The sequence below is a fragment of the Hippocampus zosterae genome, chromosome 7 (genome assembly GCF_025434085.1).
Source record: "Hippocampus zosterae strain Florida chromosome 7, ASM2543408v3, whole genome shotgun sequence".
NCBI classification, from domain to species: Eukaryota; Metazoa; Chordata; class Actinopteri; order Syngnathiformes; family Syngnathidae; genus Hippocampus; species Hippocampus zosterae.
Window position 1 is genome coordinate 18,570,868 of NC_067457.1, and position 22,804 is coordinate 18,593,671.

The following is a 22,804-nucleotide window of genomic DNA, read 5'->3' on the forward strand; positions in this document are numbered from 1 at the left end:
CACACAGTAACTTTTTACAGCGGTTACCCAACTAATGCAAATACTGTACAATTTCAAACAATTCAGTTGATACTTTTTTTTTGCCGTTTTAAAAGCAGCCGTGTTTTTTTTTCCTTCATTCCTTCCCATCTCTTTAAATAGCTGGAATGCCAATTTTCAAGCATTCATTTAAATGGCTGTCAATTTAAAAAAACAAAACAAAAACAAAACATTGGAGCTCTCCTTATTTGCCCGCAGCTTTACATTAAAACATGCACAAACGATATCATAAATAATACGCCAGTTGACCGTGACAGAAGCAGGGGAGCGCCGGTCCAGTTTTAAAACAACAGATGGACAATTCCCAAAGGCTCATAAAAGATGCAACGCGCCAGCGAGAGCGGCGATCGGCCGGCGACCTCACGTTGGCCGTTTTTGGTACAATTTACATCATGCCGGAACGTTTTCGCGATTGAAGAGTGCAAAGCCCCGCCCTCCTATCGTATGGCCATAATGCAGGAAGGAGTAATTACACTACGTGTCATAAAAATGTGTGCGTCATTTTTTATTTCTGACATTAATTGCTCATCAAAGCTGTCAAAAAAAAAAATAAATAAAAAATGACAATGAGAAGTATGAATCCAACACAAAAGTGGACCCTTTTTAATGTAACTTTAGATTAAAAACATAACATTGAAAAGAGGGCCAGAAGCTGAGCAGCGTTGAGGACAGATTGAAGCGAGGAGGAAGACAACTGAATCCAACGTCAAATGTAGCATTTAATTTTTTTTCATTTTTTTTAGGTTCGATTAGAATCTGTTTGCCAGGAATCGTTCCCGATGACATTTCAAAGTATTCTCGGAACAAGCGCTGTTGTATGCTGCGTTTGCCGCGTGGTTGTTCATCATCATCTCCTCGATAATTTGAGAAATGTTAAGAAAATGTGTCACGGTTTATTTTGGGGGTTATTTTTTCATTCATTCATTCATCTTCCTAACCGCTTGATCCTCACTAGGGTGGCGGGGGGTGCTGGAGCCTATCCCAGCTGTCTCCGGGCAGTAGGCGGGGGACACCCTGAATCGGTTGCCAACCAATCGCAGGGCACACAGAGACGAACAACCATTCGCACTCACGCTCACACCTAGGGACAATTTAGAGTGTTCAAACAGCCTGCCATGCAGATTTTTGGAATGTGGGAGGAAACCGGAGCACCCGGAGAAAACCCACGCAAGCCCGGGGAGAACATGCAAACTCCACACAGGGAGGCCGGAGCTGGAATCGAACCCGGTACCTCTGCACTGTGAAGCCGACGTGCTAACCACTGGACTACTGGGCCGCCGGGGTTATTTTTTATTTTTCTTATTTTCAATTGCCAACCGAAAATGAAAAGAAGGAACGACGCACGGCTTCTTGTGCGCCGCGGTGACAATTTTGACAGTCGCGACACTGTTGGGCAATCTAGTGCAACGGGCAGTGCCCCGAACGGGCTCGGCATGTCCCGAGTCACTGCTTGTCGAACTCTTTGACAAAGATCAGGTGGTCCTCGGGGGATTTGCCGTGCGTCTTGCAGAGGTGCAGTTTGATGGCGTGCTTGGTCACGAAGCTGCGACTGCACAGTTTGCACTGATTCAGCGAGCCGTCGTCGTCGTCGTGTTCGGTGAACTCCGAGCGGCCCAGAGTCTTTCCGTCCATCCTGCCGACCACCTGCCGCTCGAGGAAATCGATGGAGAGCTTGGCGAGGTCCTGCAGGGTGAACCCCAAATGGGACTCTAAGTGGCGGATGTAGGAGGAAGGAGTTCTGAACTGGGAGGCGCAGTCGCCGCAGAGAAACAGCGGCTGGCCCGAGTCCATGTTCTTGAGGAACTTGGTGCTGCCCGTCCGCTTTAGCTGGTACTTCACATTGGCCAGCCAATGTGAGATGGTGGTCATGGAGAGACCGGTGAATTTGCAGATATGCACCCGCTCCTGGGGGCCCAGGTCGCTGATGACAAACTTGCCCTCGGCGGTCTCCCGCAGGCTGGAGGCAAACTGCGCCTGAAGGATGAGGAGGTGCTGCGGGTTCCAGTTGGACTGCCGGCCTTTCCTCCTCTGGATGGGAGACAGTTCCTCCAGACTGTCTTCGAAGGCCCCCCCGTCGACGTCGGACTTGTCCGAGACGGAGGACGGCGTGGTGGACTTGGGCGTCAAGCGGCCCGTCAGATTCTTCACCATGTCCGAGATGTCCATTAAAGCGTTCTCTCGGAGGGGCGGCGACGATGACCGGGACGCGTTTTTGGAGACCGGTTGTTGGTTTGATGGGGTACAGTTCATCGGGGGTCCGCTTGCGCTCCTGGATTTGGTCAAATCCATGGGCTGGTCGTCGTTCTGGTACTCGGCGGCCGGCTCGGCCGGCTTGGCGAGAGCCGACTTGCCGTTGAGCTTGTAGAGCGAAGCGAAGGGGTCGGCGAAGGGCGTGGTCACCTTGGCGGCTTTGCCCAAGTGGGCGTTCATGATGGACTGCAGGGCACTGAGGGGGTTGACGAGGGGCTGCTCTGGGGAGTGCTCGGTAATGATACTCAGGTTGCCGACGCCGTCATCGACAAGCTTTTTGGGCGACGTCGCTTCTTCCTTGATCTGCGCACTTTTTCGACTTTCGGTGCTTTGCGACTCCGTTTTGTCATGGGCAGAATTTTCTGGATTGGGTGAAACGCGTTTCTCTTTACAGTACGGGGACGGCGACTTGGCAAAGGCGCCCTTCTCTTCCTTTTCACTCTTGACCACGCTTTTCCCGGTGACCTTCTCCACCAGCTTCTCCATGGCCTGCACGTTGTTCTTGCGGCTCGGCGACGCCCTGGGGCTAGCGGGCGCCAAGTCCGAGGACGGCGCCTTGAGCGAGTTGCTGCTGAATAAAGGCTGAACCTGCGCGCAAGAAGGCAGGGTGGACTTGAGGCAGCTCTGGAGCTGGTAGGCGGCGTGGATGCTGGGATAGCCGCCCCACGTCGGGGTGCCCGTCTGGGCCTTGCTGATTGCGCTTGAAACCGTGTTTGCCAAAGATTTCAAGATGTCCAGTCCCCCTTTGGGCACCTCCTCCAGGTCTTCTTCTCGGAGATACTGGTATGACTTTGCCTTCTCTGGCTTATCCGACTTCTCGGGCGGATCTTCGTTCTCCTCTTTCATTTTGTGATCTGGTTCCACTGGCATTTCAGTCTCTTCCTCCGCCTCCTCATCCACCCCCTCCCTATTGTCCTCCTCGGGGTCGAGCGGCTGCGAAGGGGAGTCCGCTCGCAACTTGCCGTTGGGAGCCGGGAGCTTGGTGGTCGTCGGAGGCAAAGGAATGGACTGAAATTTTTCCTCGCCGGCAGGATCAAAGACAAGCTGCTTGCCCTTTTTCGAGGCCGAGTTGGTGACTTTGAGAAAGTGGCCCGTGACCATCATATGCGCCGTCAGCTGCTGCAAGGTGTCGTGGGAACTGCCGCACTCCATGCATTTGAGAATCTGCGCCTTGCGCGCCTCAAACTGCCACGTGTAACTGGCCCCGTTCTGGTAACCGTATCGGTTGTTGGGCGTGACGTACGGATTGGTCAGCCTCTGGTCTTTGGGGGTGTCGCCGAGCGCAACGTTGGAGGACACCGAGTCGGGGGAGCTGGGGGACATCAAGTCTTGAAAGGATCTTTTTTTGGTCGGCGGCACGAGTTTGGAGGCGAGAGCCGGCATGGGTTCTTTCAGAGGCACTTTCTGATAGTGTTTCGTTTTGATCATGTGCACGCTGAGATCCTGCAAGGACTCAAACGAGTGGCCGCAATACATGCATTTTAGAACCTTCTGGGCGTCCTCCTTGCCCTCCATTTCCAGCAGGGAACGCTTGCGGGGTTTGGACCATTTCTTGCCCCGATCGTCCTCCGTGTCCTTATTGTCGTCGCGGTAGTGGCCCGTCTCGTTCATGTGGATGGTGAGGCCGACTAAGGTGTCGTAGGCTGCGCTGCAGTCCTTGCACCTGAACTTACTGGCACCCGTGAACACGGGTCCATACAGCTTGTTATTTTGCCTGTAGAGCTGCACGGTGCTGAAGAGGCTCGGTTCGGGGAGAAGCTGGTAGGGCGTGTGCTGAAAGGTTTTGGCTAAAGCCGCCTGGTGCCAGTCGTAGGCTAATCCCGAATTGACGGCGGCGTTGTTGGGCGCAGTTCGAGACGTGACGGAACCGCCGGTGGTCGTGTGAGTGCTCGCGCAGGTGCCGCTCAATCTGCTCTTTGGGCCGTGGTGGTTCGGGATCCCGTTGCTCTCCTTGTGTTCGCTTTTGTTGTTCTTGCCGGACGCGACGTCATCGTCCCGTTGACCTTTCGGCACGTTCAAAGCGATGCTCGACCACGAGGCGTCAGAGATCAAGTTTGAATAGGCGGCTTTCATTTTGGCCAAACTGTCCTGCAAAGTGAGGCCGTCCAGTGACTCGGCGCTCTCCTCCGGTTTATCCTCCGGCTTTTGCCGAACGTCGTTGACCGAGGGAGGCGCCTTGGGCTCCGGCAGGCGGTCGCTCGCCACGCTGAGCGGAGAGGCATAGCCGGCGTCCGGGTTGGTGCCGTTGCTGAGCGGCGAGTTCTGGCAGCTGAAGCGATCCCTGGCATCCTCGTCGTCGTTGAACAAGTAATCGGTATCCTGGCCGTCCAGAGACAGGCCGTCATCCTGAAGGGGTTCCTCTTCGTCGGCTTTGTCCGATCCAAACTCGTCCTCGGGACCGTAAGCTGGAAAACAGCAAATGATGTTTTGTTAATTCCAAATATATTAATATACAAATATAAATCGCCTCATCATATTACATAAAGCCATCAGCCATTGATTTGATTGCTAAAACATTGAATTTGGAAAAAAGTGGTCATGGAAAATTGTGCCAAGCAAATATTTTAGAATTGAACTAATTTTCAGATGATGTGAAAATGCGTTTACGTTGACAACGTTACAGCAGACTTTTGACTTGAAAGAAAAGTTCTACCCCAGAATTCTGGATGAGAGTATTTTGAGGGTGCCGATTACAGACCTAAAAGATGAACGGAAACCAGATCATTCAAATTAGACAAAGGGGAAATTTGGGGATTACAGAATGGCAGTACAGTCTCCTCGTTAAACAAGAACTCCCCCACTCTGGCAACGTCCATTGTTATTGTGGAAATCACGCTCGGAATTTGTTGTGATGATGTTGAAAGGGAATCCATACACAACTCAAAGCCTGGGGTCACAGACCTCGGTTTGCGCACTGGGAACAGACGTGCGTCTTCGCTAAATTGTTTAGAACGAAAGATGCACCGGGATATTTGTTTAAAAAAAAAAAGCTAACAAAAAGATGTGATTGATGAATTAGTCAATATTGCACCACTACGCTACATTGGACAAGGACAAAGACGGATTTACAACTAAACCACATCCACCGTTTTACCACCGGATCAAAAGTACTGTGGCTCACACGGGTAAAAACGGACACAATCCCTCGATTTGACTGCACGTTAGCGCACAACTTGGCCTCCCAAGAAATGGAGATAGCGCGAGGACGGGAGAGCATGCCAATTCCCTGCGCCTCACCAAGCTGTGGCTGGCAGGGAGGAGCGGACTTGGCAGGGGCGGTGGAAGTCTTCCCAGCATGAGGCGAGGGAAAAGCGCCAGCGGACATGACAGCGCGGTCGCGCTCTGAAAGACGCCTGACTGAAAATGAGTCGGCATTGTAAAGAAACAAAAATATTTCCAGGAGGGGAGGGGGAGAAATAAAAGAGGATCGAGTATATATTTAAAAAAAAAAAAAACGCAAGCCGCTCTCCCCTCACCTTCCCTCCCCCCCAAATCCATCTCGGATCAGATGCTTGTCTGAGGTGCCAGAATGAGTCTCCAGCGAGGAGGCAGATGCGCTGTCAACTTCAAACAGCGTGTTGCACTCCATCCCATAATAGGAGTGGACATAATACCTGATGTGTGTGAGGTGCCAGTCGCAGCTGCCTGGGAAAAGCTGGAGGTTCAACTGTTGCAAGCACCCCTCTCCCCCCCTTTCTCCTTCTGCGTGTGTCAGAGGCATAAAGACTCAACACGCATCCGATTTTATTTTTTTTCCGTCTTAAAAATACACCATTATAATTACACTCGACTTGGGCCATTCACAAAATTCGGCCCGTTGAAAACGCTCTCATCCAAGAGGAGAAATAGAAATGCGGCGGAAGACGTTCCGAGTTCAAGTTAAAGACAGAGCTAAAAGCAAACTGAAGGTGGGGGGGGGGGGGGGTAGGGGGGGGCGCACTTCAGGAGTGTGTCTGTATGTGTGTGACAGTGAGTGCGAAGGGCACAGAACGACAAAAACTCCCAACAACATCCTCTCTACCATCTGTGTACAACAACAAAAAGCTGCGAGTGCCACCTCCGGCTAATAAGGCAATGAGAGATGGGGAAAGATTGCTGACGCGGCCGCTTTCGGGCTGAACAAAAGACGGCGAGGGAGGAGGGCGAGGGGGGGGGTTAAAATGGAGGTGTCTGTTGTGGTTGTCAGTCAAAAAGGTACAAAGCCCACTCAGGGAAGATGTGGGAATGAAGTTAAACGACAGCCAACAGGCGCGCAAGTAGAGGAGTTTTCAGATCCGATGTGAACAGGGACGCGTTTTTGAACATTGGCTGCTTAATAACGGCTTTAGTTTATGAAACGCGGCATCTCGATTACTTTGTTAAGTTGTCGGTGGGCAAGAGGGTGGGGGGAAGTGTTTGTCGGTATGCCCATAACAGTAATCATCTTGGGCGAGCGCAGATTTTCCCCATGTTGGGAGCTCTGCAAGTCAAAGCTATCAGACGGCCGCCGGAGATGCGGAAGATGAGATGACCAAAAAAACAACACTTTTTCAAAAGTGTATTATGTCATTAGACAAAAAAACAAAATGAAAAAAAAAATGGGCAAAAACTGGATAAGACCAAGGCACACTCCTGACTATTTGTGGGCCAAAAATCCCAACGTCATTGTGTGATCATCGATTATCTTCCACTGTAGCTTCACGGCTACATCCCGATGCTTTGATTATAATGATACGTTTCAACACCCACCAGCGGGCAGGAACAGGAACAATAATGGCGGGAACAAAACTGCGCTAACTATTGCAAAACAATACATGTACACAGGCAGAGTAATCCACAAATTAAAGACTGCTCTGTATTAAATACATGTGTGCGTGTGTGTGTGTGTGTGTGTGTGTGTGTGTGTGTGTGTGTGTGTGTGTGTGTGTGTGTAAAAAAGCGATGCCATCTGTGCCTTTGGAGTGCAGCCTGTCACTGTTGCCGTGTGCAGTCCAGGATTTCCTGCTATAGACAGGTGACACCACAGTGGGGCACCATAACACCCCCCCTCACCACAAAAAAAAAACAACATACTGTACATCCCCTAGGGCAGAGAGAGAGGAGTGTGTGTGTGTGTGTGTGTGTGTGTGTGTGTGTGTGTGTAAAAGCTACATACACTGAGATGCTAGATTAACAAAGGGCATACACACACACAGGTTTAGGCCGGGAGCTATTTCGCCAATGACAGTGTTGGTCTGTTTGAGGAGTTGACTCCATTTTGTCTCGCGTACTTGGCATAAAATGGCCGTCATTCCTTGAATGGTACATTGAATTGAAAGTTGACGCTTCCTTTTTTGTAATTACCGATTTGAAAATGTATGTCCTTCGGGGATCCCGGACCCCCGACATGACTTTGATTATGCTCAAAAAAAGTTAGCCGCCAACATCACTTTCTCCCACATTTCTATCATACGAAGCAGCCAATTGGGGGAAAATCGAGGTCTCTTTTTGGACAAACCCCTACAAGGAAATTCTAGGTATGCTCGACAGATGGGCAACGCTAAAAATGCCAAGAATTTTCTGTGCCTACACCGTCCAATCTTGGCGCCAGAACACCGGTTTTGCCAATCGACAACATTTGGCAGACATTTCGACCATAACGAGAAGAACGGAAAAGCCTCGAGGACTTGTTCAAGAAAGTGAACAAAAACTTTTCATTATTATTGAGGATTTGACATACAGAAAAATTCTTGTCCAAATCGTTTAGGACAACATGCGCCTCTGCACTTGTTATGGCAAAAATGACCGAGCTACTTCTGCTTGTCCAAAGTGTTTTACAACCCAATAAAGTAGCACTTGTCCTACGTCAGCCATCTTGTGTCACAGTGACAAAAACAATCTACTTCCCCCGCGCACACACACATACAAACACACCTTCGCCGGTAAGCATCGTCATTTATTCATGTCGTCTCGACCAAGAGGGCAATCCCGCCTCTCATTTGGAGCGCTAATGTCCAATTCCGCCAGCTTTCACCCCCACTGATTTACCCGCCGCGTTCCAGCCGAACGCCCGCACCCCCATCGCGCCATTTAGCCAGCCCCCTCCGCAACGGGCAGCCCTTATTCCCCCTCGATCCCGTTTCGCTTTGTCACCAGGTCCTGCATTCGCTGCCACTCACCTCTGATGGCTTTGGACAGGCCTGATCAGTGTGTGTCACTGACATGCGGGGAGGTGGAGGCTGTAAATAAAATGACATTATTACTTCCCGCCTGCTACACTCGCAGGATAGGCAATTATGCCGACAGTGAACATGGAACGGCGTCTCGGTTTTCGGCGGGACGCTCTTTTTGGTACACCTGCACAATGTCATGACGTCCGAAACGAGGGCCCAAACTGCCTATGGATCTGCCTGTTGTGCTTTTATCGAGCAAATGTGCTTTACTGGCTTTCCCTACGCTGTCAGACAAGCGCTTGTTATGAGATTAAACAACAACCATTAGCTCATCACACGCACAACACCCCCCAAACCTCCACCTCCGTAACTCCACACACAGATACACACAGTGAAGGGTTGGAACAACAACTGTGCTCTTGTGCTGCACAGGCATTCCAAAGCATCTGGTTAGCCGTTTTTTTTTTTTTTTTTGAGGCAAAGTGCACATAAAGCGTTACTAATGCTAATTAAAAATGATGCCACTGTGAGACACTCGCTCAGCTGACTCCATGTAGGTCAAACAACACTCATGTATTCAAAACCAAACAAATACAGTATGGCATCTCAATAATCACCCATTTGTGTAAAATTGCAGCCACGTGGCACTTAACTGGACAAGCGACGACATTAGAAATGGACACCTCAGTGTAGGGCAGTCAAAGCACGTGATTTAAATCATGATCAATTCATGTCTGCCCACTTTTTAACTCAAGTTTCGAACCTCAAAAATAACTTTTAAAAATGTCTTAAAATGGGTTCATTTGACCAGCCATTATGATAATTAGTTGATTTAAGAAGATATTTTCATTTTATGAATGGCTAGAAATCATGCTGTTAAAAGCAAGCCAAAGACGGACGGCTCCTTGCTTCAGCTAATCAAACAGCTTTGATGTTTCACGATAATGCAAACTAACAGGAAGACATTCGGGAAGTGAAGATTTGGCTGCAATGCACTGCACATGGATGCTGCTTATTACTCACAGTGGTTCTGACAATGAAGTATTACGGCTGAAGGTTAAGAATGCGGCGTCTTAACGTTGATGTTCCATACCCCCCCCCCACACACACACACACACACACACACACACACACAATGTGGGTTCACCAACACTGCCCCGGACCATCTTCCCGTCTTGCGGGCGACTAAACATCTGCTCCCATCGCCTAGCAACAAGCCGCTTGACGGATGACCCCCAAAAGATGGATAATTACCATAAATCACGGACGCCAGGGTGGACAATAGCGAGCGGAAAAGCATTGACAGACCAGTTTTTTTACTTTTTCCGCGGTGGGGAAAACTGCTCAGCGACTAGGGAAGACAATAGAAACTGTGAAAAAAAAGTGAGCCTGTCCACGGGACTATGAATAGAGGCGTGAAAATGGAACTCTGTGCGACTCAAGGGACACAAGCAGCGACGAAGGAAACAAAGTTAAGGTCCGAGGAAGGAAGATTGAAAGATTGAGACAGTGGCCGCTCCCACAATAAACCATCGATGAGCCTTCGCCAAGGACACTGGCTTTGTACAAAACTGAAGAGTAAAGCAAAAACACACCTCAAAAGAATCCCAGTTAAATAAACGTCTGTGCTAAACAGCTGAAGACATGGAAGATGAGGTTTTGGGGACAGTGATTTATTATTCTGAGATAAAAATCATCAAAATGTCAGGAAAAGTTGGGACTTTCAACTTGCGGTGAACGCATGTGATCGCCTTCCACGGGACCCGTTTCTAGTAATACACAAAACAGAATGAAGATGATTCTGCTCATGTTGTTACTAGAAATAAATGAAGTGCTAGAGGGGTCAAGAAAGTTTCTGGGACAAGCAACACTGACCTAGCAGGAAACTAAATTATATCATTAACTAGGACATGCCCATTATTTATTTTGATCTGCATTGAAATAAAGACATAATGACTAAAAATGAAAGTATGACGCACATTTTTTTTTTCCTTTTCAGCGACAGTAAAAACAGAGAAAATAAAAGGAACATGAAAAACCATAAAAGTGACTTCAGGGAAATTAATTAGAATCACAAAAAGCCTCCGGGTGGAAGACTACTCGAGACGACTGAGACGTCCCCAAATATTTGAGCGCTTTCAACCGCATGTGTCACCGGGGAAATTTCGCCAATTGTGCACCGTGAAAGCCATTATCCTTTATGCCTGTCCAAGTTTTCTCAGTTCTCTCTCGCTCTTTTTTTTTTCTTTACCCAGTAACAAAGTGCCGCTGAAGGCCGACGGTTCCATTCGCCAAAGTTTTCACTGTTGCCGTTTCAACATTAGTGTACGAGATTAAGGAGGCAGGGGATCACACACACAAGCTTCTAACCTTGAATAAAACACAGCAGCAGATTCAATAGGGGCGGGACGCAAAACCATACTCATAGCACAAAAGCGGTTGCGCAACGACGCATATATTGCAACTCATCACGAGTCTACGGAAGAACACACAATACTTTGCCAACAATTCCAAAATATCACAGCACAGCATATAGATTTGTGGTGGTCCGATCGACCGGCCACTGATCGTGATTGGCAAATTTCCATGGAAAAGTGCGTGATTGACATGTCGACCGGTGCCTTTCATGGACAATCTCACACACACACCAAAAAAACAAAAAACAAAAAAACAATCACCCACAGCTAGAGACCAGCCTGTGGGCAGTGTAGAATGGTTGGAATAATTCCATTGGTTAATTGAATAAATATATCTGACAGCATATGAATAAATAATCATACATCCTGACCAACTCACTTTGGTCACTTGTAAATCAAGGCGCCACAGTACTGGAAGACAATCATCGACAACACATTTAACCAATAAAATTCAATACATCACAATATTTTTGTCAGTCATAGCTCAAACAGGCCTTGTTACATTGCATCATCCACCAAAAAATTCCACAATAACAATAACCGCATTTTGTCCCATCGCTAAGATTTAAGTGTGAAAGAATTGGGACGAGAACATTTTTCGAAAAAGGGCTGAGGAATAAAATGATGTACTGGTGAGCTTGTCATGTCTAGCTAATTGGTCTGTATGCAATTATGCATGTCTGCCTGCCTGTGTGTGTGTGCGCGTTGGCTCAAAGCAGCCTCCCAGCCAGAGCGTGGCAGGAAGAGAGGAAGCCATCCTTCAGCGGCGCACAATATCCGACTGCGGACAGACAAGCAACGGCTGTGCGGGTGTGGAAAACGCTCGCAAGAAAAATACCCGTCTCCCCTGCCCAAAGTGCCCTACACACCCCCCCCCCCCTCATCACCCCCGCAACACGCACACACAAACATTAACATGCACAAACGGCAACACAAAAGGCAACATGTGCAGGAATGCTAAAAGAGGAGCTTTGAGGACCTCAGTGGGTGAAGCTGCCGCGTGCTACGACGTACTACACCACAGGACACGTGTGTGTGTGTGTGTGTGTGTGTGTGAGTGTGTGTGTGTGTGTTTTGCGCGTGTACGTCAGGTCAGGTATGCACCCGGGGAGCATGAGTCACGTGGCGTGGGAGGGAGACGGATGTGTGTCAGCGCGCATCTGTGGACCGAGTGAATAAATTAAGCTTATGAAGACAAATGAATGGGGCGCTTGAAAGAGGAGACGATAGGGACGGTGGGGGGGAGATCACAGAAGAGGACGTGATGAAGGAGGAAGAGAGCCGTATGGCGGGACTGTGGTGGCGGCGTGCATGCAAAGAGAAAACAGAGCGCAGTAGTGGGGGTTTGAGAGTTAGCAGGCTATTAAAGACCTCAAAACCGGACTGTACCAGTTGCATTCTGGGCAATGGTCACAGTTACATTGATATATAGATTTTTTGACACTACTTGCTGTTTCGGAGAGTCCAAATTTAGAGTCGCACAGTGCCGTACCTCATTGTGCCAGAACATGCTGGACAGCACGGAGGTCTACTTGAAGAGCATCATAATCAACGGCATGAAAAGGAGGCAGAGAAGGGCCCCAACTACTGCAATCTGTTGCAAAAGTCTTGGCCAGAGAGCCTGTGAGCGCTGCCGTACGCTGGATTTGGAGGAGTTGTCGTCTTAAAGTGGCAGCTGTTTGACCTCGGGTATCGTATTTTGTGCTGAATCATGTGGAAATGTGTGAAAGTATGACAATAAAATGGTGTTGAAACGCATGCGGTTATTTCTGTTTTATATGTCAGTTTTACAGTAAACTTGAACTCGAGTGAGCTTGAAGCAAGCACACTGGACTCCTTTATGGTGGAATCTGTGGGCGAGTCATTTTCTGAAACTGACATATGATCATCTCCCTTTTATGGTCTCGCATGATTATGGATTTTCAACTATGGCGGGTGGGCCTGGGACATGTCCCCGCCATAAACAGAGCTTCACTGTATACTTTTTCCTATGACTTGAGGCATAATTAGAGTTTAGTTCATAGACTTTGGGCACGAATCTCACAAAACACTGCTGTGGATACAGGGGGTTTTGTCACACAGCCCGTCTCCGACCCCCGCCCGGGGCCCCCTCGTTTGATAAATGACACGTGTCATTCTGTCAGCCCCTGCCATCCGGACTGGGAGGCCCCACGCTGATGTACGGCGGGCCCTGGCTTAAAGGAAATGGCCATGTTTTGGCAGCGGCCAGAAAAAAAAAAACATGGCCTCTGTATAAGGCATCGCCGTGTGTGTGCTTATTAGCGGCGGCGTACAAGCATGTGCGTGCTCTGAAAGCTGTCAAGCGGACGGGTAGAGGGAGACAAATCATCGTCATGGCCGCCCCAGCTGTTCCCCAAATTTGGTGCGAGGAAAGCAAGGAGGAGAAGGAGGAGGTGGTGTGTGGGGGGGAGAGAGAAATCAGGCCGTTTGAGTTCTAAACGGGTGACACTTCCCAGAAACGGCGAGGCCAAGTGGAGCTGACACACACACACACACACACACATGCACACAAGTTTGGGATGGGAAGTTAGCCAATCCCAGAAGGAAGTGTTTTCTCTGCACGCAAACACACATCAAACAAACAATAACATGCTAGTACCACGTCAGGTCCAAGCCAAGTTTAAGTTCAGGGTCTTGTTTAAACCAGTGGTTTTTTAAACTGGGGTCTCTGGACCCCCAAGGGGAGGTGAGGGCGGGGACCCCACGACCCACCCACCGCTCAAAATAATAAGCAATCAATTATGTTGAATGATAAAAGAAAAATAAGTGCATACCTACAAATGACGAGCAGTAAGCAAGTAAAAAAAAACAACAACTAACAAACCATTGATGCTTCCCTACTTTAGCTTTGGGTCTAATTACAAGCTGTGATATGTTAATGACATATCATCACGTACATCTGGTGCATGAAGAAAGTTACTTTGGTTCTTTGGAAAATTGCAATTTTCTGAGAATATAGTCCAATTTTGAAGGGCAATAATAATAAAAATAATAATAAAGGCACAAGCTTGAGTGTTCAATCAGCCTGTCATGCACGTTTTTGGAATGTGGGAGGAAACCGGAATACCTGGGGAAAAGCCACACCGAGATCGAACGCTCGACCTCTGCACTGTGAGGTCAACGCGCTAACCACTGGCCCACTGGGCCGCCCTGGTTTCTGATACAGAAGCAAAATATTATCTTGAGCGAGCTAGGTACAGGAAAATGCGTCCCTGTCGGTTCATCCTTTTCTGTGCGCCAGCGCGACAATCTTGCCGGTCGGCACGTTTAAAACCTTTAGTAGTGGCAAGTTACAAACTTCAGCTTTAGCATAAGGACTGATTGCTAAATTCCAAAGCGACATATGCTTTCGGAGAAACACCAGAAGTGTCCGACTACTGGCCTAGCATGCACATTACACGTTTCCAGCCGTTTCTACAACAAGGATTGTTTTGACAGCGTATGTATGCAACTTTTTTTTTTAAAAAACCATAACTAATTTTTCTACTAGGACGTATCATCACTGTCCCCGTCCGGGCAGTTTAAACAACAACAGCGGTGGTGGAGGAGAGCCCCACCTGAAACTTGTGAACTCTGAGTGACCCCGTTGGGTCGGGGCTGAGCTCCCGCCTACTCAACTCCTCTCAGAGCGTCCTCTCTCTCCCACGGAGGGAAGAGGGAGGAGGGGGAGACTGGCGGGGGGGAGGAGAAAAAAAACAGCGTCATTAGGCTGTGAGTGATGAGTGGCAGCCATGGGTGACATCCTCCCCTCTCTTTTTCTTTCTCTGCTCTGACGTCCAAATGCTTTCACCCCCCCGACTACCCCAACCGCCCTCATTTTCCTTGATACTTTTCTCCCACTTGCTTTATTTCGCTCAAGTCATTTTTCTTCCACTTCTTTCTGTCGCTTCGCCTCCTCTTTTTCCACACCCCTCCTCCTCTCATTCTTTCTTGTCTGCTGTCACTCTCCCCCTTTTTCTTTCTTCCCTTGTCCCGCTGATGCTTCTCAGTCTCAGACCGATCTAGGCCCACATAAACTCTCCCTACATAAAAGATTCCCCAAATCCAAAGACCCAAAGGGGGGTGGGGCTTGCCCACTCAGATTCGGCGAATTGCTCAGCCAAAATAACTCTTCAATGAAAGTATTCCAAAATAATTCAGTCGCATGTTACGATAAAGTGAAGGGAGGGGGGGGGGGGGGGGGTCAATTGCTATGCTAACAGTTTCGTTGCCATTTTACCATCAGGCAACTTGTGTTTCTTAAGCCCCCCCCCCACCCCACCCGCCCCGTCGAGCCCAGAAATAACGAATGATCGTATCCTTGCTAAATGGGATTAAAAAAAAAAGGTAAAGAGATGTCCTGCTGTTTGTTCAGTCAGACGACTTAGCGGTACAGAGCTGGGCTTAGGACCCCCTGTCTATACCCTGTAGGAAGTCTGAGACAAAGATTTGAACTTGGAGGGGGGGGGGGGAAATGAAGTGGCACCTCTACGTCAAACAGACGAGGGATCTCAAGGTTCTAGCAGCCCCCGCACCCCAGCAATGCGGTAAAGCAGGAGACTACAAAGCGATGACTTTGGCGTAACCTCGAGCAAATGGCAATCAATGGCTTCCCTTTTACGTCGAACGCCGCCAACAGAAATATGCTTTGATTCCCTCGGCGAGTGACATGTTTTATTGCCTGGCATGAAGGGAAATGGCCTCTCGGAAAATATGTGACAGTCATAAGTTTTTGACTTCAAAAGACCGTCGTCCGCCTGTGATGTTCACACTCGTTAAGATTGAGGAACTCGACTCCAAAACAGACTGCTGTTAAAAAATAAAAATAAACTGAACAAATCCATCAAGAACTACACTAAGCCGAAGTAATACGATGACAGTGTGCTGATTAGAAACAATGACTTTGTTTTTTGCGGGGTCGGAAGTGTACCCGAGGTCGCCTAAAAGAGAGTATTTAATTGATGCCTTATTCAACAAATTACATGTACTGAAGTTTTTCGAATCGAGTTGAAATGATCCCATTGGTTAAGTTGGGAATTAATTCCTCTACGAATAAGCTAATTGACCAATCAATCACTCCAAAAGATACAAAGCTTGATAGCAATCCTCTAATGCGAAAGATTGTGATCGTAAGAAGAGAGTGGCCTCAATCATTGCAGCAAGACAAGCGAGTGTCCTGCCAAAGTGACGACTTGCGAGATCGCGGCAGCCCCCGATGGGGAGCGAACGGTTATCGCTGAAGGAGGCGGCTCGGTTCATCCCGACAATGTCATTCTTTCAGTCACTGACACAAAAGCTCGTGACCGCAGTCGTCGGGACAGAAATTTGATAGGAAATTGTGGGTTTCGCTCCACTCGTAAATTAGCATCGTCTGCTTTTCCTTACAAGCGGGGGGGGGGGGGGGGGGGGGGGGGCGGATGCGTCACACTGACGTGACTTGATCTGATTAGGTGATCGCGGACACACAAAATGTTGAACACGTCAAGGAACGAGGGAGTTTCCGTCACAAGTCACTCTGTCCATTTAAACAGGCGTTTTTGTAACACATTCATTCCATCACTGCATTTAAAAAAAACAAACAAACAACAAAAAAAACGCCACGGTGTAAAACGGCTGCAAGCAAAGCAACGATCATGACAAGCCCCGAACATCTTCTCTAAATTATGACTCTTCACTCCCCCCCCCCTCCCCCACTTTTCCTTCCTTTTTGCCCCACCCCTTGAAACCTGTACAATGACAAGTGTGCAATGATCTCACGTGGCTGTGTCGCTGAACTCGGGCGAGTTGCTTTTTTCATGTCTTCAAACGGCAAATTAGCATCAAACATAGCGCTGATTAGTGATGACGTCCTACCTGCAGGGCATATTCATGACTCAAAGTTTTGTTTTGTTTAAAAAAAAAAAAGGAAACAATGACCTTGCTTCCTTGTCAAGGATGTCTTGTATTGGAGTGGAAAGCCAGGCTTTCCTGTTTCCCTCCCTCAACCTCCTTAAAGTCGCGGATAGGTTTACCTTGTGGCGGCGGGGCCGAATGCCTTTACGTCGTCGCCCGGCTCAATTTCAGGAATATTTGACTTGTTTTGATTCTACAGGTCCACCTTAATGCCTCACTGTAACCGCCGCTGAGGAGACGCCGTCCGTGTCAGATTTAGACAAGCGAGCGTCCCTCACAAACGAGTAAGTATTTGACCGACGGAAATCCCGTCAAAAGGGGTCGCTTGGACAACTTAAAAGCGCGGATGAGTTGCCTGCGCCATATTTGAGATCATCAAATTACGCAACGACGACGATGACCGTTCTGGTTAGTTTCGGTCGCTCCAAAATGTTGCGCGCAGCCAACGCTTACGTTGATGCTCAATCTGCCACCCGTCGAAACTCCAAGTTCATCTGACATAAATTAATCCATCATATTTGCACAAATAAAGACCTCCCCCCCATCTGCAGATGAGTAAATAAACATCCCTGGCCACTATTTGCAGACATTCGGTATATCCGGTGTCTCCTTCAATCAATGTCACCCCTTAATGATACTTTGCATACGCTGCTTTATCACTGGATCGCACTTGCACAAATTCGGCGCTTGTGTACACAAGCGCACGCATTCCCACACCGCATTCTTGTGTGCGTTTTAAATATTTCCTCCCGCGGCACGCCACCAAGCCCTGACAAATGTCATTAAACGCTTTATCGGATGGCATCCAGATAGGAGTGTCGGCGAGGTGCTAATAGCGTGATGCTCGCCGCCTTCCTTGGCTGACAGCTGCCGTGCGCTATATCAACATGCGGGTTAACAACAACAACTTCCACCAGCACCAGAAAGTGTATTTATTATTCGGGTCGGGAACGGCACATGATTTCTTTTGATGAAAACAAAAAAAGAATTTAGCATTCCGTTCTACGCATTTACATCTGCAGTCCATTTGGCTAGCATCTTCATGATTTGTTCCCTCTGCTGCCCGATGTATTATTTCAACAGTGAGAAATTAAAAAAAAAAAAAAAAAACACTGACATTCCAAATTTGATCATGTAACGTGACCCCCTTCCTTTCCACTTCTATAGCTTGTTTTAGCAGCAAACGAGACTAACAACACAGATATGTTTTATGAATATAAAACACTGGATGAATCAAATGACACCTGCTCAGCAAAATTCGAATTGAAGCAAACTGACTGGGCCCCAAGTGAACAAACACCTGGATGGATGGACATTACGCACAATTTCCACAATTCTCAAAGATCAATTTGCACCATTTTGCCATTTGCACCAATACCCGCAACCTATTTAGGCGGGACACTAAAAGGGCCTGAGTGAATTGGACCAGCAGCCATTTTACCGCCAAGTAAAAACGATCACTCCGAGAGTGATCGCAACATAGCCCGAGTGACGCCAACAACAGACAAATGACAGATGATCAAGCAAACAAAAGTCCTTTTATCGTGCTCTATCTACTTTTGTGGCCCCTTTTTTGCAGCAAACTGGGTGGGCCTGAATGAACTGTGCAAGCTGCAAAAATGGTTAACAATCAACTATGATACGTTCAGTGGACACGCCCATTCGTAATGCGTCCGCAGTGGTGGCAAATTAGTTGGGAATACCCTTTAAGAACATGCAGGCAAAGGTTCCAAGTGCCTTGCTCAAGAACAACGTGAGGCATCGCGCTCCAAGAGCACACTGAGACCGTCGCTCGTTGTGGTCACCCCCCCCCCCCCCCCCCCTTCCTGTGACTGTAATGCAATCTGTGTCATTGTGTAATTACTCTGCCACCTGGAGTGATTAGTTGACACGTTCATTACAAAGAGTGGCGCACTTTGATTTAAGATTTTGTGGCTGGGAAAATCAAGAGTCGGGATGCCTTTTTTGACTTTGAACTAAAACGTGGAGGTGGGTAATAAGGACAAATAGAATATCCTCAGCTTTTAATGTAGCAGTTTAGGAGCAACTCCCTCTAAATTTGGACGTGTCTTTTCTCACCGTTGGTACTGCAAAAGGCGTGCTAATGGGGCTCCTCTCCCTGACTACGGCATATCCTAAAAAAAAAAAACACTTGACATTGCTGCACTGATTTTAATCACCCATCTTCCGCACATGAGCACGCCTTCGCAAAAATGACGACAAATGACTGCAGCAAAAAGGAGCAACTTAAAAAAAAAAAAGAAAGAAAAAGAAAGAAAAGTGGGTAACGTGCTCAAATGGCGCCGCGCTGAAATGCTCCGCCAAAACTAACAGATGCACTAATGTGGTTCCAGATGAGGGAACACTGATGTATTGTCAGCGGCCATAAAGGAGATAGGCCCGAGTGCCATTACAGAGTGTAAAAAGCATCCCTGTGACTGATGAAACGGAGTCTATTGAAAGCAGTTCGCGCGCCCGCACACACACACACACACACACACACACACACACGCACACACACACATACCAGGAGCCATTGAAATGTTCCTTTTCTTTCTTTCGAGGAGCCATGGCTGCTTTTGTTTTACTCCTCAGGGGACAAATTTGCTGATATTTGGCCAGGGATGTAAAACACACTCCAGGGAGAAGCGGCGGTATTGTGAGCTTCGACGCACAAGATGCATGTCGGTCACTAGATAGACCGGAAAACCTCCTGTAAAATCAACGAGTGCATCACGTTGGATCTTATCAGCAAGTTTAAGCGGAGTACAGAATGTTAAAAAACAAAAATAGTCATGATGGTTAAGGTCAAACAACAGAAGACAACCTGATATGATGAGATTGTGACATGATTCACAGGCCGCAGGAACCATATTTGGCAGTAGAAAGTTATATAGATGGCAAATTAAATATGACGCAATCATAAACGTGATGGTGTGCCTCACGAATCACAAAATTGACATAATCTGGATCAGATCCGGATCAAATCCGGGTGGCCAGCACTCCTCCCGATTGCCTGTACACAATTGCGCCATTATCAATGTGCGGCTACAATCAAAGGATTCCAGTCCGATGCATCAAAAGCGAAACATGACGTTGCGCAAAAAAAAACAATCGAGTGAAAACATATGCTCCTTGGTTGAGGAAACCACACCGGTCAAAGACTTCAACTCGGCAGCAAAGACGCCCTTCTTTTGCGGCATTCTCTTCAAACGGCAGCACATCTCTCAGCGAAGCCCGGCTGCCAATTAGATGTTACAGCCACGACTGGTTCAAAGTGTCCGCCGCGTCCGCAACCTTGATTAAGTCTGCTTAACCTCACATTTCCTCACCGACGCCTGCTTAGCATTCCGTTCGCTCCGCTTTGGTCATCACAGCGTGGACTTCAAACGGCTTCCGATGCTATTTGGGTGTCAATCACAACGACGCAAGACTCGCGCAGGGAAACTTAGGGAGGCCCGAAAAGTCCCAGCAAGGAACATTTGAGTGACTTTGAAAAGATGGAATGACTCAAGTAAATGATGCAATTGTGAAATTTTTCCAGGATAATAGCGAAGTCACAAAAGTCGGTCGGCATTGACGTGATCAATGGTGACAAATACAGATACCATGACTACTTTTAAGTTATAAAATGTTCTTGCGAGTAAATTGTGCTAAAAATTCCCGACGATTAGTAGTACAGTTGAATTAGCGTGACTACTGTTTTTAACGTTGAGGAGTCAGGTGTACGGACAAAAGCTGTTCAACAAGCTACATCAGATATTCTACAACAAAACATCAGCGCGCGCAAAAAAAAAAAAAACACTACAACATTATCGTGATGCTGATATTTTTGCAGGCGTCATCATATATTCTCAATCTGTCTCACTTGAGAAAGTCGAGCTGGTAAACTTTCTGCCTTCTGAGGTAGTATCAGAGTCTTAACAGACATCGCTTGTGTCAAAGGTAACACGGAACTACAATCAAAAACAGAATCGAAATAGTATTGCTCTCATCCTTTCGCTGCCGTCCGACAAAGATTTTATGCACCGCATCAGACACTACCACTGACGTCACCAAACTATCTGATGACAGGGCGCCGTATGTCTGCATGAAAGCATACGGCTGCAGCAACAACCCGCCATAAGGTGAAAAACCTGTCAGATCTTCCATTAGGAATCTGACGCAGGAATTTTGTGGGATCTCGGCGTGAAAGAGGCTATTCAAACACACAGCCCCCGTAGAAAAAAAAAAAAATCAAGCTGAAAGTATAACTTCAAGCTTACAGTACATCACAATAGTCACATTAAGACCCATGTATTAGGATCAACTTGAAGGAAACGGAAAATACGGCATTTTCATCATCCTGTAAAAACCAAAATGTTTTTTTTTTACATAGTACGCCTTCTCAAGAAAAACGGACAGGTAATATTTGTGTAATATTTCCAACCAACAGAGTTGAAAACCACCTTGGTGGAGGTATTTCAGGTCACTTTTTATATGGTCGGCTACTACTACATAAATTCGCAAGTCGGGTCACGACTCCTGCTCGTCCGACACCTCCAGAACACAGAGGTCAGGTCACGGCGTTAAGAGGCTGCTTTTCCGGCTTTTTCTTCCCTTGTGATCTCGCTATGCCCCAGCACCCTCCTCCTCTCCCCCCTACACCCCCCTCGGACCCACAAAGAGCCCCCCCCCCACACACACACCCTCCCACCCGTCCTTTTTGGGGGAATTAATCGCCTTGTATTCATCCACCGTTTTAGAACTTTTCTTTCAATTTGTCAGGTGGGGTTCCGAGAGAAAAAAAACTGTGACCCATTGAGTCCAGCTGCTGGGCGCATGCGTAAGCCAACCAACCATTCGGTTGATGTTTATCACCAATGAATAGATGAAAGGCGGTAGCGTGACAGGCGATCAATCAAGCATCAAATCGAGGATGGCAATGCTGGCGTGAGCTGAAAATAAGACATTTTTGCTCTTTTTTGGGGGGTGCTGTTTCATCCATCCTTCATATCCTCAGAGACATTAGAAACTGAGGAAAAAATATTTAAGTTGGGAGAACTTGCTTCATGACAGCAACATTAAAATAAGATTCAACCACCAAACTAATAAGCAGTAAGGGTACAACAGGAGTTATTTTGATTACCATAAACAAAAATATAGGTCTTATTAGTTCCTAACATAACGGTATGCTCCCAAGAATTAGTGAAACATGGTAAAATATTAAGTTTGGCATTACACTCCACAACGCATTTTTGTTCCCCAATAAGTCCCCCATAGCACAAAATTCCCATTTAAAAATCCAATTGTAACTTTTGTTCTCCACCTAGAAACAAATCGAACACCTCTCTACTGTGCTTAATTCGCGTCAATTAAAATGCCTGTAGTGTGCGAGGGTGTGTTTGTTTACAAGACCAGGACGTACCTGACGAGCGCCGCGGTGCTTGCTGCTTCCTCCTCGGCATGCTCCCGCTGCTGGACTTTTCATGCAGACCCCGAACAGCTTAACCCAAAAATGTTGAAAAAAACTGCTGCGAGTCCAGGGAGTCTTGGCGTAGATCCGTCCTTCGCGTTGCTCGGGTATTTTATAGGAACAGTTGGGCGTTTAACTCATTACTCGTGGAGAGTATTTCCGCAAAAGACGTGTGGGGGGGGTCCGCTAAGTTGCCGGAAGGCTCCGTCTGGATGTACCGGAGGTGGCTCGGGGAAGGCAAGCGAGGGGGAGCCCCCTCCGTTCCAAGAACCTCTTTCTGACGGGACTATTTCCTACCTTCGCGGCCCCAGAAGTACGGCGGAGCAGTTCAGAACTCTCGTGGGGAGGGGGGGGGGGGCGGCAGGGGCTTCCGCGCTGTGGGCCGTGGGAGCTTCCGTGACACTCTGTGGGAGCGAAGAGGAAAAAAGAGAGAGTGACACGTTTAGTGTCCGCGCTCGCTTGGCGTGTCAGTCATTGGGCGTGCGCGAGCCCGCGAGACTCAAAGGCGCGCGCGCGCTCGCTCGCTCTCTCCTCAATATGATTTTTGACGAAGTCAAAACAAACAAAGCGTCACACAACAGGACCGAGTACAAGAGGAAGCAGAGCTCCTCCGCGGCGTG

At 47.9% G+C, this 22,804-nt stretch overlaps 1 protein-coding gene and 1 long non-coding RNA gene across 2 annotated transcripts in view; both read right to left on the reverse strand.

Moving 5' to 3' along the window:
* The window catches only part of LOC127603810 (uncharacterized), a 40,590-nt gene extending 18,009 nt beyond the window's left edge, over positions 1-22,581 (reverse strand). The window contains exon 1 of the long non-coding RNA XR_007963132.1: positions 22,482-22,581. This is a non-coding gene — a long non-coding RNA (uncharacterized LOC127603810). The remainder of the gene's footprint in view (positions 1-22,481) is intronic.
* LOC127603745 (teashirt homolog 1-like) lies at positions 1,325-22,487 on the reverse strand. The gene is made up of 2 exons (XM_052070329.1): positions 22,137-22,487; positions 1,325-4,694 (listed from the first exon to the last, which is right to left on the reverse strand). The coding sequence occupies exons 1-2, from the start codon at positions 22,174-22,176 to the stop codon at positions 1,483-1,485; spliced, it is 3,252 nt and encodes a 1,083-aa protein (XP_051926289.1). The 5' UTR covers positions 22,177-22,487; the 3' UTR covers positions 1,325-1,482.
* Positions 22,582-22,804: the final 223 nt, after the last annotated feature.

Excerpts from the sequence above, each read along its gene's own strand:
- LOC127603745 (XM_052070329.1), bottom strand. The coding sequence starts at position 22,176 with ATGCCGAGGAGGAAGCAGCAAGCACCGCGGCGCTCGTCAG. Across the intron at positions 4,695-22,136 it reads AGCACCGCGGCGCTCGTCAG|CTTACGGTCCCGAGGACGAG; the intron begins GTACGTCCTGGT and ends GCTGTTTTCCAG.